This window comes from Siphateles boraxobius, unplaced genomic scaffold (assembly GCF_051911475.1).
Source record: "Siphateles boraxobius isolate OS27281-9 unplaced genomic scaffold, OSU_SipBor_1 9, whole genome shotgun sequence".
NCBI classification, from domain to species: Eukaryota; Metazoa; Chordata; class Actinopteri; order Cypriniformes; family Leuciscidae; genus Siphateles; species Siphateles boraxobius.
The window spans coordinates 26,461,257-26,475,732 of NW_027509219.1; the positions used below are offsets into that span (position 1 = coordinate 26,461,257).

At 39.4% G+C, this 14,476-nt stretch overlaps 1 protein-coding gene across 4 annotated transcripts; it reads right to left on the reverse strand.

Moving 5' to 3' along the window:
• Positions 1-544: 544 nt before the first annotated feature.
• ssbp3b (single stranded DNA binding protein 3b) lies at positions 545-14,150 on the reverse strand. 4 transcript variants are annotated; one of them, XM_077223654.1, is made up of 17 exons: positions 13,960-14,145; positions 13,230-13,302; positions 13,045-13,106; positions 12,495-12,579; positions 9,816-9,905; positions 7,283-7,354; positions 7,025-7,084; positions 6,877-6,937; positions 6,665-6,788; positions 6,183-6,231; positions 4,010-4,045; positions 3,849-3,900; positions 3,608-3,672; positions 3,365-3,437; positions 3,247-3,275; positions 2,447-2,545; positions 545-2,115 (listed from the first exon to the last, which is right to left on the reverse strand). In XM_077223654.1, exons 1-17 carry the CDS (start codon positions 14,013-14,015, stop codon positions 2,083-2,085), a joined length of 1,119 nt encoding a protein of 372 aa, XP_077079769.1. In that variant the 5' UTR covers positions 14,016-14,145; the 3' UTR covers positions 545-2,082. The 4 variants fall into 4 exon arrangements, with proteins under 4 accessions (XP_077079769.1, XP_077079770.1, XP_077079772.1 ...); XM_077223655.1 differs by having other exon boundaries at positions 545-2,112; positions 13,960-14,138; XM_077223657.1 differs by lacking the exon at positions 7,283-7,354 and having other exon boundaries at positions 545-2,112; positions 13,960-14,150.
• Positions 14,151-14,476: the final 326 nt, after the last annotated feature.

Genomic DNA, 14,476 nt, shown 5'->3' on the forward strand with positions numbered 1-14,476 from the left:
ATTAAAAATAGTTTTGAAAATAAAACTCATTACAGCAGATGTACCCAAATAAACCTATTAGCCTACCGGGTGGGGGTTTCAAAAATTGTTGGGGTCTATGGGGGGACCTTGGAGACAAAAAGATTGAGCACTACTGATCTAGTGTACGTTTACATTGAAAACAATGGAAAAGCAGCAGAGATACATGTTCCGTGGAAACTGTTCCTTATACCATTTGAGAATTGCTGAGAAAGAAAAACTGAAGTCTCTTAAGGATGATCAGTGGTTTGCTGAGTCTGTTCTTTTACACAAACATCACTCTCACACCCATCTCCAGGTGCCAACTGGTTGGCAAAAACCTTTAGCGCTCTTATGAAGCACTTTGGCCTCACAGATAGTGCGTGACACCCGTCCAGCCTATTTGAGCATTGTGCACTATGATCCTGCTAGGCATTTTGCAGAAGAGGCAAGCAAAGAGCTTCATAAATGAGTTTTTATGCCATGACCTGTATATTAAAAACATTACACAGACTTTACAATGAGTGAAAACAGACAGAGACTTAAGACAATTTGGGAACAACTTTTATCTTACATTGAAACTGGTTCACTGATTCAAAGAGAATGATTTACATGGAAATCAAATGGCTGGATCGTGGCCCTCTGAAGAGATGCTACCCTAAAGAAGTCGGGGAGCATCAACAGCTTTACATCATTTTCCAAAGTTAAAATCAATTCACATTGAGCTTTGCCTTTTCTCTTAAAAAGCGATTAACTGGAAACTGAAAATAGGGGAGAAATGCTGCTTTCCATCTTGCATTAGTATGAATGACTGAAAAACATAAGACAAAAATCCCCAGAAAGGAGCCAAATAATTTAGTAGTCAATATACAAACAAGCCTATTCAGCCCACAGTTAAAAGTATGATGCACAAGCTAACAAAAGCCGTGCAATACAACTACTAAAATGTAAAACAATGACCAAATGCCTGTATAAATAGAATAAGTTACCATTCTAACTGTATTAGGACTGTCTGATGTCGCTCAAGTGAAACCTAATACAAAACAAATCCAAACACACTAGAGTCTGGCTTACAAAAGCCACATCCTTTCGGGATGAAACCATTTCAGAGCTAAAACAAGAGGCACATGGCAGGGAATTCCATATATATATAAAAAAAAGACAAACATGATATGGGTATCTTTAACCATCACAAATTCATGACAATCAAGCGCAACAACGGCTTAACATTTTTGCAGGGAGACGCATCCAGGCGCGAATTCCAGTCACCCAGCCTGAGAAGGTCTGAGAAGGTCTCATAGGTAGTATGTTTGTCAGGGTCAGCATTCGAGAGGATCAACTTGTCATTCAGTCTTTTACCAAAGATAGAGACAGCAGTTCAATTTCAGAAAAAAAAGAGAACATGAAATCAGTGCAGAAAACATAACAAATATCTTCAGGACTGGCACCCATCAATGGAGTTATTCCTTAAAAGCAGCTGCTTATAATGCTTGAAGACAAAAATGACAGTGTACGAGTAAAATACAACTCCGAGTCTTTTCTCGTTCAGAAAAGACAGATTTTTCTCACCACTTGATGCGTTTCACTGGATAAAAATAAAAAACAGGTCATCGAAAGGCAATAAAATATTCACAGAATTCAAGGCCACGTATGAGAGTTCAGTGTCAAAAAGTCGGAGGAAGTTTCGTACGTGTAAACCATGCTGAAGTTGGATGTGGATGTCGGATTTCGAGAGAGTGAACTGAGATTATTCCTCTTCGGCACAAAACGTATACACATCCAGCGATTATGTCAGCAGTAAACCATACTTTGCTTCTTAATGAGAGATGGCCTCAAAGGGGAACGAGAAAAAAAAAATCCAGGAGCATTGAGTCACATTCAGATGTTCTGATCTTAGAGAGAAGAAAAGATTTGCTAAACATTTAAAAAAAAAAAAAAGTAACAACAAAATTCGTTTTGATATTGCATGAGACCACTCGTGAGGATGCAGGGCAGTCCCACCCAATTCCATTTCCTGTACATGTACTCTGTCTATGTCATCGATGGCCAACTGTGAGTTTCCAGAACGGAGCAAACAGACTCGCATCAGACGCTCATGGTCATGGAAGGAGAGTACTGCTGTAAATACAAAAAAAGGGTCAAAAACTGAAGCAAAACATTACAGAAAAACAACCAGCCCATGTATTCACTTCACACTCACTGTGCCCCCTAACTAGTTGCAAAATGATAAAGCGAGTTTGTACAACAATTTGTCCTTTGTGCCGTACTGGCTAGCCCCGCCCAGTGATCTCATTGGTGTAAAATCCTGCTAGCATAACTTGTTTTCCGATTTAGAGGTTGTATTGCATTGTGCCAGCATACTACTTTCATTTGAGGACATAAAAAGAGGAAAAGTATTGCTAGTACTTTCAAAACCATAATATAGTATATAAACGTCAAGGTATCTTACATTATCATTTTGGAAGGAGTGAAGATAGCTGCCTCCTACATCTTCATCTCTAGGGGTCCCGGGTGGATTGCTCATGCCACTCATATTGTTAGGAGAATTCTGATGATGAGATGTATAGTAATTGGCAAGTTAAATAAGCAGTGAATACAGTGCTGCAGGGATGACATATTTTTGTAGGCCAATCTGGAAGACAACGTCACCCTGGTTCCCTCGACAAATAGCCAATAACACTTTTCCATTGGCTTTTAATTCTTAATTAATTCTTAATTAAAACAATAAGCTCTATGACCAACCAAACTTTAAGATTCTTACATGTTTCGTTTAAGATTTCGTTCACCAACCTAAAGTTAGGCTACAAACGAACTACACCACAGTAGCAATTTTCAACGTCACCACCACTAGGCCTTCAAAAACTCTTACAGTTTTAAAAAAGTTTGCAAGAGCATGAGTATTAACACAATGAGCTGTAAAATCGGTGTAAAACATCCCAGACAACCTATGTCATCCCATTTAGCTTAAAAATAAAATAAAAATCACTAGCGGGGTATTACTGCTGAATTGTATGCCTTAAAATAAAAGATATCTTAAGCTTGTGTTAACCACAGAACTTATTTCAGGCACTCAACCAAAAATCTATTTTTTAAAACCCACTGACTTTAGGGCAATGGAACTGGAAGTGCAAAAATGCTAAATTGTTTCCAAGTTTTAGGGCCCATTCCCGCAGCACACCCAAATATAATGATGGGAAGAAAAAAACAATTATAGTCTTTTATAATTGATTATAAAATGATTATAATCACCTTTGGAAGTCCATCCAGGTCTCCTGAACCTACAAAGACAGAAACAAACATGAATTTGTTTCCAAATGGATATAACATTTTCTTGAATTAAATTTCAAATATAACCATGTGTATTTACCTCCATTCATATGCATCGGGTCCATTCCAGCCATGGCCCCTAGAGGTCCCTCAGAGCCTGGGCCTATGGGAAACTGGACAAAACCAGTGGGAATAAAAAAATTACAAAACCCGACATCAGACTGTAATGATGAAAAAGGGTAACATGAACAGCCAAAGGCACTCCTGCTGCATTAATGTACTACACCAAGCAATTACTGAACAGTGTGCCTCTGAGAAATGAGTCAGCAGGTCTGTCTCTTACACTGTTGCGCCCTCCACCTCCTGAGTTTATCATGGTGTACAGGTTTTCACTGGAATTGTTGGAGTCTGAGGGTGAGAAATCTTTCATTAATGGCATGGATATCTCTGCGTGATCAGTAATGATTGATATTCTGCTTTGGATATTTAAGCAGACCCGTGTGATAAATCTGACATCTATGGAAATCAGAGATAAACAAAATCCAATAAAGAGGGTTGTAAAAGACTCTCAGCTGCAAACAGACCTGCTGGACTAGGGACAATGCCAGGTGTTCCTGGAGGCCCTCCTTGTGGACCCTGGAGAAACAAATGGATTACAGCTTTAGAGTTATACTTCAAAGTCTTGTATTGTATTACTACGGTAATTATGATAAAATGTACAGTAGATGAGGAACTCTTCTCTTACCCCATATGCACCAGGAGATGGTGATGAATATGGCATCTAAAGCAAAACAAACAGACATATGTTTAGGCATGCAGCATTCTATTATACAATTGAAATAAAATTCTTAAAGGGACAATGTGTCATTTTTTAGGTATTTTATTATCTAAAATCAATATTTGTATTCATAAATATGTCCTCTGCCAATTATCTGACTTATACTGTAAACGAAGAATTTATTATCTTTATATCCATATGACGGGTAGGTCCACGGAGGCTTCCATGTCGTTCCGCCATCTTGAAAAACTATAATAGCAGAGAGGGTCAAAAAGTACTAGGCCAACGCGTTTTCGTTCAGAGCCAGCGTCACGTGACTGAAAGCAGCAGAAACGGAGGAGCAGAGCAGTGAGAGGCGCTTGTCACTGCCCCGGCAAGTTTAAAAGGCGGCATTGCCCTGTTATTTTTAATGGTGGATCATACATATGCTGAGCCACAGGAGAAGTAGAAATAACAAACCTGTTCACCCGAAAGAAAACTCGACGAAGTGCTATTAGAAGACATCCTGTCATAGCTTTTTGGTACATAACAGCTACCGTAGATGCAACACGCATGGAGATCACAATTCGTTTGAATGCAAAATACAAGTACACCGCTAGATGGGAGAAATTCCTACACAATGTCCCTTTAAAGGAGAACTCCGGGCAATTTTTAAGTTAATCTTGATCGTTAGACCTTTGTAAGTACTGACTATAGAAAAAAAAACGAACCGGATTGGTGATTGCTACGCGGAGCTGCGACCGCGAATGCCCAGAGCTCCCACCCAGCTAAAACGGCAGCTATGGGGGCATGGACATAAAGAGCGTTTTTGAGCCTCTTAACAGACACAAAATGCAATTAAAATGTCTGTGCAACATGAACAGGGACCCTACATGTGAACAAGATGCGTTTAGCAACTTAGCCATTGTTTCAACTCACCTAAATAGTCTTTTAGACGGCAAGCGGTAGTCTCGCGCTGCAGTCCCGTGCTGTAGCCGGAAAAGGTCAACAATGTCCAGGTGGGAGGAGCGTTGATCATGTGCGACGAGTTAAGATCAGAGTTGTTTACAAGTGAAGAAGAAATGGTTCGTGTTTGTGCCTTTACGAATTGTGGCAACAGAATGCGAAAATATAAGAGCTTAAATTTTCATCGTCTTCCTTTTCACGACCTCGAGATTCTGCAGTTGTGGCTATAGTTGTACTTCAACTTGATGTGCAAACTCCCGTAGAAGTACTACGCTCTAAAGATTACCGCATTTGCAGCGAACACTTGGACAAGGATGACTACACACACTCAACACAGCGGGGCCGTTTGAAGAAAAATGCCATTCCATGTACGAAGACGGGTGCAACCACGGTGGAGGTAATGTAACATTTATTTATCCTTGCATTTGGCCACACACGGCATGAGGAGAGATGTGCATGAATGTTTTTGTAGTCTTATTTACAAAGCTTTAATTATTTCACTAGCTTCTTCGACTTGAATTGTAATTGTATTGTAATTGTATTCGCTGCGAATGCAGTGATCTTTAGAGCGTAGTACTACGGGAGTTTGCACATCAAGTTGAAGTACAACTAGCCACAACTGCAGAATCTCGAGGTCATGAAAAGGAAGACGATGAAAATTTAAACTCTTGTATTTTCGCATTCTGTTGCCACAATTTGGAAAGGCACAAACACGAACCATTTCTTCTTCATTTGTAAGCAACTCTGATCATAACTCGTCGCACATGATCAACGCTCCTCCCATCTGGACATTGTTTACCTTTTCCGGCTACAGCACGGGACTGCAGCGCGAGACTACAGCTTGCCGTCTAAAAGACTATTTAGGTGAGTTGAAACAATGGCTAAGTTGCTAAACGCATCTTGTTCACATGTAGGGTCCCTGTTCATGTTGGACAGACATTTTAATTGCATTTTGTGTCTGTTAAGAGGCTCAAAAACGCTCTTTATGTCCATGCCCCCATAGCTGCCGTTTTAGCTGGGTGGGAGCTCTGGGCATTCGCGGTCGCAGCTCCGCGTAGCAAGCACCAATCCGGTTCATTTTTTTTTCTATAGTCAGTACTTACAAAGGTCTAACGATCAAGATTAACTTAAAAATTGCCCGGAGTTCTCCTTTAAAATTAGTTAAGACTATAATACAGAAACAAAGTTGACTTACATTGTTGGCATTTGGATTTGGCCATGGTGGTCTGCCATTTCCAGGGCCCCTGGAATCAAATAAAATTATGTGTATTAGAAATCAGTTTCAATTTAATAATCCATTTACATGATACATAAAAACATTCAAAAGCTTGGGGTTGGTAAGATTTTAATGTTAACGTAAAATAACAGAATAACTCTTAATACGTTTTAAAAAGTAATATATTCCTGGGATGGCAAAGCTGATTTTAAGCAGTCATTACTCCAGTCTTCAGTGTCACGTGATCCTTCAGAAATCGTTCTAAAATGAGGGTTTAAAGCTCAAACATTTCTTATTATTAGCCATTTTGAAAACAGTTGTGCTGCTAAATATTTTTTGTGGAAACCTTTTCTAACATTATATATGTCTTTACTGTCACTTTTAAAATAAAATATAATTTTTTCAATCTTACTGAGCCCATATTTTCGAATGGTAGCATATGTTGCCACAAAAGCTCTTACATGTTCACTCCTGGCATGCCAGGGCCCATTGAGTTGTGTGGTGGTCTCATTCCTCCTCCAAAACTCTGGGGGCTGGGGCCCATGGGACCCATTCCTCTAGGAACATTCATCCTCTGCATCGGCCCTTTACATGGGGAAAGAAGAAGTCAAATCAGTGTATGTCGTCTAGATGCCTTAAAACAACTCAGATGTCATAATTGATGAAGGCTCACCCTGTAGTCTGGGATCCATGTTTGGGAGCATTGGCTGGGCAGTTGGAACTCCACCAGGGGGCTAGAAAAGTTTAGATACAAGTTCATTTATAACATTTATCTTTCATTTAATTTGACAATTTAATTTAATCTACAATAACTGACTCACCTGGTTGCCCATTCTGATCGGGGGTCTTGGGCCGCCTCCAAAGCGAGGTGACATGAAAGGCTGCAACACAAAATCATCTTGTCAGAAAACTGTACAACTGACATATTGTCTAAATCCAAGGAAGTTACAACAAAAAGGATGTCTGCGAGAACATGGGGTAAACACAGCTCAGCAGAGCAGCAGGACAGCGTGAGAGAAACAACACAGAGGGCAGAACCGGTCAATTGAAATAGTCCGTGAATAGACAGGAGCTGCTACCTGGCCGTGGGGTCCCATCATGCTGTTAGGGGGAGGAGGAGCGTGAGGGGAGGCCTGGGAGCCGGGAGGGCCCTAAGAGAGTGAAGAGACCACACGAGAGGAGAGCAGGAGCGAGAGACCAAGCAAGGGAAACGTAGCAAGTGATAAAAAAAGAGCATTGAACAAACAGAAATAATGGGAGAGACAGAAGAGAAAAAAAAAGATTAATTAGGCTATTTAAAGTGCTGGAAAGAGAATAACACCAGAGAACACACTGAGAATCTTATGTGACTGGTGGCTGAACAGCTAAACTCTGAAAGAGCAAAGCATTACGGTTAAGTTCAAACAAATTAATCAATGGGTGAACAAAAGGGATCAGTAAGAGCTAGGGGTTGCACAACTTCAGATGTTTTTTCAAGTCGACATTTATGTGACTAAAGTCGATTCGACTAGTCGCTGATGACCTCATTAATTAGCAAATAACAAATAAACAAATAAGCCTGAACCTCGAGCTAAGAATTGAATGCGGATTGCCTTGTACACAGCTATGGTATATGACACAGCACTCCCAACAAGGCTATTGCTTCAACACAACAGCTTATTTTTATTAGTTCTTTTGTCTTTGTGTCGTTATATTCCTCACAGATTTCTGCTCGATCAATATCAGATATAAAGTAGCACAGTAAAGATTACATTTATATGAATGAATGCATTAGTGAGAGCACAATTGCATGTGAATGAATTGTACCTGGCAGCAACTCTCTACTAATAGTGAAACTATGTTGTTGTTTTTTATTAAGTAATATATGCTAGAACTTTATGTTCTAAGCTGTTTTATTGATAAATCAAAGAACAGTGTGTGCGTTGACAATACATTTCTGCACTACTGATTGTTTCTGTGTAGGCACAATCTACATGTGATGTGCGAGCTACTGTCTGTATATGTGCATGTTACAATGCAGCAGCACATTAGTTTAGCTTACGTGTACAATTAGCTGTTTAAAATGCACAATCACCCGATCAATTTTGAGCATCAAGATGGTATAATCAAACATATCTTGTGGGGCGAACTTGGAGTATACATTTATTTGTCATTTTAACTGTTGGAAACGGACCGTAAAAGTGGACTTCAAAGATTTAATAGAAGTCGAATAGTGTGTGCAACCCCTAGTAAGTGCACAAGTTAACATTTATGAAGAATACAACAGGAAAAGCCAACACTGGACTCAGTGACTAGTCAGAGCCATGCCATCATTTTCTTTTTTACGCAAAGCTACTCAATTTAAAACACTCGTATTCATTACTAGTCAAAACTTTGGATATGTTGAAGGTTATTCCATGAGTATTGGAAACTTGTTGGCTGCTTTTCCCTCAGTATCCTATATAACTATTAATTATTATTATAATTGTAATCAATTATAATGTATTGTATGTTTTATTACATATTATACATTCAATAATATCTATCAATTATACACAAAATATATAATAATATACACAAAAAATTGGGCCAAGCCTAAATATTCCATATTTTGTAGTCTTTTAATCAAAGCAATCACTGGTCAGGAAATTAGCAAGAATTACACAAATACTGTAGATGAAGTAACTTAGCACAGAAAAGCCTTTCCCTATGTTTTCTTTAAATGATTAAGCTCTGTGGGTAAACTTGCAAACATATTTTTACAGGAAGAAGAGTCAGTGTTGTTCCACTCAATGTTAATGGCTTCAAACAGTTCATGAGTAGTTCAAAAATGTCTCCCAGTTCGTTTGAGTTTAACGTAACACCGAATATTTACTATAGGGTTCAAATCTGGATTCTGACCAAGGCCAAAACATGAGCCTGATGGACTTCTCAAACCGCTTCTTGTTTTTTTTTTTTTGCAATTTGTGCAGGAACATTGTCTTGTTGAAAAATAACATCTGGCCATTCCTCTTTAAATAACTTTTCATTTGTGGGAAGCAAGTCATTCTGCAATATTCTCCAGTACTCCAAAGCATTAAATGACTTTGCACAGTGAAATAGCTCACCAATACAAACAGCTAAAAAGACTCCCCACAAAATGACACCTTCCTCCATGCTTCACAATTCATGATGCAATTATTATTATTATTATTATTATTATTATTAACACACCGCTCTGGAGCATCACCATGCAACTCGTGTTTCATTGTGATCCATCACTCCACACACATCTTCCCAAATTCTGCCAAAAACTTTGACTATGAAAATTCTGTCTTTGATGCTTTTCTGAGACAGCAATGACTCTTTAAGTAGGGCATTTGCTTAAATTTGGCTAATTTCCTGACCAATAATTTGGGGTTAAGACAATTAAAAGCCTTTTTTAGCCATTTTGGGCATTTTTTTGCTCAGGAGTGTTTGTTTGTTTGTTTGTTTGTTTGTTTTTGTGTGTACACATACACACAAAATAGATACAACACTTTTTAAAATCACGACAAATATTGAATCACTGTGTCCAAACCTGGTAGTCTATGTAATGTGCATCTTAAATAATCTCACAGGAGATGAGGTTCACACAGAGGGTGATGATCTAACCTGGAAGAATCCAGGGGGCATAGGTCCACCTGGCATGCCATCTCCTGGTGGCATGTTCCCAAGAACAGGACTGGGGGCTGCTGCGGCACTCTATGGATGCAAAGAAAAGGGACAAGTTAGAAGGGGGAAAAAACTTGTACATTTTAGGCACTGATTATTTTCCTAGGAAAACCAGAATAAATCTTAAGCTTAACGCATTCTAGCAGTCTGTACTTGACCAGCAAGCAATAAAGCCAACGGCACAGCCACAACTGACTGGTGTAAAATCCACAAAACCAAGCGGAAAGAACTAGGTTTCAGAGCACAACAGGGATTTGATCGTGCATATAAAGGCAGTGGCAGAAGCACAGTGTGGTCTGCTGCCTGTCACACTTCAGCCCGAGTTAACCGAGCAAGGCTTTTCAGAGTGCGCTGTGAAATACCACAGGAAGGAGATAGAAAGAAAAAAAGAGCAGCTGACCCTAATGGAGCAACACAGATCAGAACAGGCCAATGGGAAGAGCCAGACCGAGACTGATCTGTAACAATGGAACAGCTACGCTTTCCATTCAGACTATTAAAGTCCACAGCTCAAGGGGCCAAGACGACTTTTTATTTTTAAAATCCACATGAAAATCAAAATCACACTCCTAGTACATATTTCTGCACACATCACTCACAGTCCATTAGTGCATCAGTGTTGTTATAATTAAGTAAATAGAAATATTTTAAAAAATAAAAAGACAAAAGCACACAACAAAATGACTCAAATCTAAAAAAAAACAACGCTAAATACTAATACATACTATACTAACATATAAATAGGCCTATTACTAAAATAACACTGCAGTGTGCGTTATTCTGAAGAAAACTAATGTTTGACTTCACAATCACTTGCTCCGCCCCCAAAATGACTGATCTATTTTGGCTGATGACACCAAGGCTGCCGTTTCCTGTTTCGGGAGGTAAGCAATCTAACAAAATGAAAGAAAACTTAGGAATAGAACGCCCACTTTTCAAGATCCATTCAATTCCCAATGAGAATTCAATAAATTTTTGCCTTTTTCCCCTAGCTGAATTTCTTCTTCCGCTTGGAAAAACATGTTACAGAAGTGAAATGAGTTGGAATTTAATGCTGGTTTAGGATTAGAAAAATGTCCCTATAACCAAAAAAATAATTTGAGGATGAGTTAACCCAGGGAAACTGAAACATTCTTGGTTGTCCCGCCCTGATGACAGCCCTATATCACAACCTAACAACATATCTCTAAAATAATTAAACAAATCCAACACAATCCAGCTTTCTACAGCTCATCCCTCCCTGACGCTCCAAGTTCGCTTCCACGACTCTCATTCCATCTGTCTCTTCCCTCCCTTTCAATCTGCCTACCGACAGGCTCCATGACAGCCATCAATCACTCTCCATCCGCACCACAGCCCGAGGGGGAGTGTTTCCCTTGACACAGCATGAAGACAACATGGCCACTGTTTAAAGAGGGCGCAGCCTCCTCCCCCACCCTCTGGAGAATAAGAGAGCACAGACCTGACGCCACGGTCGCGACCACAGCTGGGCACAAAAGGCAGGAGAGGAGACAGCGCCGATCACACGGATGACTTCAAAACATAATGCCCTATAACACTCCTGCAGATCCAACTATGCTGAACATGCAGCTAATTTTCGAATGACTGATCATGTTTCATATGTCCCCGTACGGCAGCATCCTTTCAGATTACGGTGTCTAGACAGAAGAGCAAGGGTATGATTTTTACACTCTCTGCATATGACCTCCGACCCGTGGCCCCTTCACTAAAGCTTGTGCCTAGACAACAGCAGTCATATATTATTGGTAGAAGGCTAAAGCTGGAGGTTTTCGCCTAAGAGTTGCATCATGCCCACATAAGATGCTGGGAACACAGAAAAAATGACAATTAGAGATGCCACAATTCAAGTTTTATGTATTGACTGTAACTAAAGACCAAAGATTTTTTTCCCCACTTATTACAGTCTCAATTATGTTTTCCAAAACTAGGACGGATCGGTCTCAGCGCAACTTGAATGAAAAATATTTAGTTAGATTTGCCTGTGATTTCATGCCATTGTAAAGGCATTGGTGTACAAATCCATTTTAAAAAGTCCAATTTCAAAATATATATAAATAATAAGAGGCTAAAGCTGGAGATTTTTGCCTAAGAGTTGCATCATTCCCACATTAGCTGTTGGAAATACAGAGAAATGACAATTAGAGATGCCACAATACGAGTTGTACATTTTTAATTGTAACTAAACTATACTAAAGAGTTTTTCCCGCCACTTATTACAGTCTCATTTATGTTATCCAAAACTAGGACTGATCGATCTGAGTGCAACTTGCCTAAAATGCTTTTATTAGATTTGTTAGTAACTTCATACCATAGTAAAGGGCATGTTTTTGCAAATCCATTTTAAAAAGTGCAATTTAATATATCTATTAATAAATAAGGCCTTTCCTGGCTTCCTGGTCACACAGGCCTTTATTTTTCAATCAGTCAAACATACAAAAACATGTACATAATAAAGCGGTCCAAGGCACATACCATCTTTGTTACACTGTACACATTTTCTTATTATACAACACAGAGACTCTTCCAAATTCACAGGCACAAGAAATGTAATTTTGTCCTCAACTTATGCAGAATTTTCATGCGTTTTCATGTACTCACATAGTCATGGAAAGCCTTGGCCTCGCTTGAATGTTCACATGTGTCTCTCCTCTCAGGAGCTGCACAGTAGAGGTCCCAAAAGACACTGGGGTAAGGAAAAAAGTGGTTGTATAAGTCTGCATATGCACAGTGAACAGATTAAAGGAGCAAATCATGGTAAAATTTAATTTCGGACATCATTTACGGTGCTTAGCCTCATGTCATTCCAAACCTGTATGACTTTCCCTTTCACAGGTAAAATGTAAATGTTTTCTGTGCAATAACAATGAACCATACAATGCATTAGCTTTGTGTGAGAAAAAGACCAAAAGATTTTAGTGAAATAAATCAATTTCAAACAAATCAAACAGTGCAAAAATTGCAAGGTTCACTTTTAAGATACTTGTCATCTTTTTTGAAGCTTCAGTCATCCTCAGATTTTCTCTCATTGTGTCCCGTAAAATTAGGAATGTCATGGTTTGGAACAACATGAGGGCGAGTAAATAATGTAATTTTTATTTTTTGGTCATAAATTTCTTTTTACACATACATAATACAGTCAAATACTCACCACCACCAGGAATGCAGGAACCCAGGAGGGTCTCCCAGCGTGATGTTCTTTTCCCATCGGATCTAGAATGGATCCGAAAATATTTACATCTTTTAAAGGTTCAGTGTTTAAATTTTAATGTTTGCCAAGTGTGTGAAGGTAAAAACATCTAAAATGTGGTCCTCTGCTGTGGTTCTGGTTCTTACTTCTGACAGGAAAGTCTGCGCAGACTTCTGAGCACCAATGTGTAACAAATACTCATAAACATACAAAGCTAACCTGCAATAAAACAGAGAGAGTAACATATTAAGTTATTAAAGCAGCAATTGACAAATAAAAAATAATATGGTTGATGTGGACAAAACCAAGAAATCAATATTGTGTCACACTTCTCTCTGGTTTCCGCTAAAACAGTGTTTATAGTAAAAAATGAATATATTCCTAAAAAAAAAAGAAAAATTATATTAACCAAAAAATTATAAATATTCACTATATAAACACACACATTACTAATTTATTTAAGTTTTTATTATTATTTATAAACCCCAATTGAGCAATGCAGCACCTCAAAAGCATGCAAAATGCATAAAAACTAAACAAAAGACGAGACCCACTCCCCTCCAAGACTGGCGTCTGTGGCTAAATGAAACGAGGAACACTGAAGCGCCCGTCCCGCATGCAGACACTATTTCAAATAGGTGATTAAAAAAGACGGTTTTTATTCCGGATCACATCACAATGACCAGAGGCGAAAGCTCTGTGCCACAGGGGGACCCCAGAATGGCGCACGGCCGGGCACTTTCGATTCAACGCTCTCACGACAAGCCTATAGCAGCAGCATACGCTCCATATGCAGCCGTGCCTATACTGCCCTAACAATAGGCTACATCCAACACAATAACACACGCACGACGGGCGATGTTCAAAAGACCTTACTTTTCCCGAGCTTGACCATCCGATGGCACGACGGAGCTTTTGCCTTTAGGAAACATGATTTTGTTGTGCACGGGAGAGTCACCCGCGTTCGCTTTTCCCCTATTTTCGACAATTCATCTGTCACTGCTCCAGGTTCGACTGCACAAACTAAACACACTGACGCCTTCTCAACCAACCTTGACCACTGGGGCGGGAGGGGAGGGGGTTGAATTGGGCTGTTTGATTGACAAGGGCAAGTGACCAATGGCAGGGCACAATTTCTCTGCGTGATGCCCTCGCAGTGACGTATGTTCGGTGACCAAATAGTTCCTTCCTCCAATTTCCTGTGATTCTTTAAAGATGGGTTGCATTAGGCGCTCCACGTTAATTAGCCCTATATTGTTTACTATGTTGACTTAATGGGGGCATGCTATGATAGTAAAACTGAGAAAGCGCAATAAGAACAATGGAATCAAGCTGAATTAAGGCTACTATTAAAGCCTCACTTAGGCTACTATCATGTCTTAGAAATAATTGA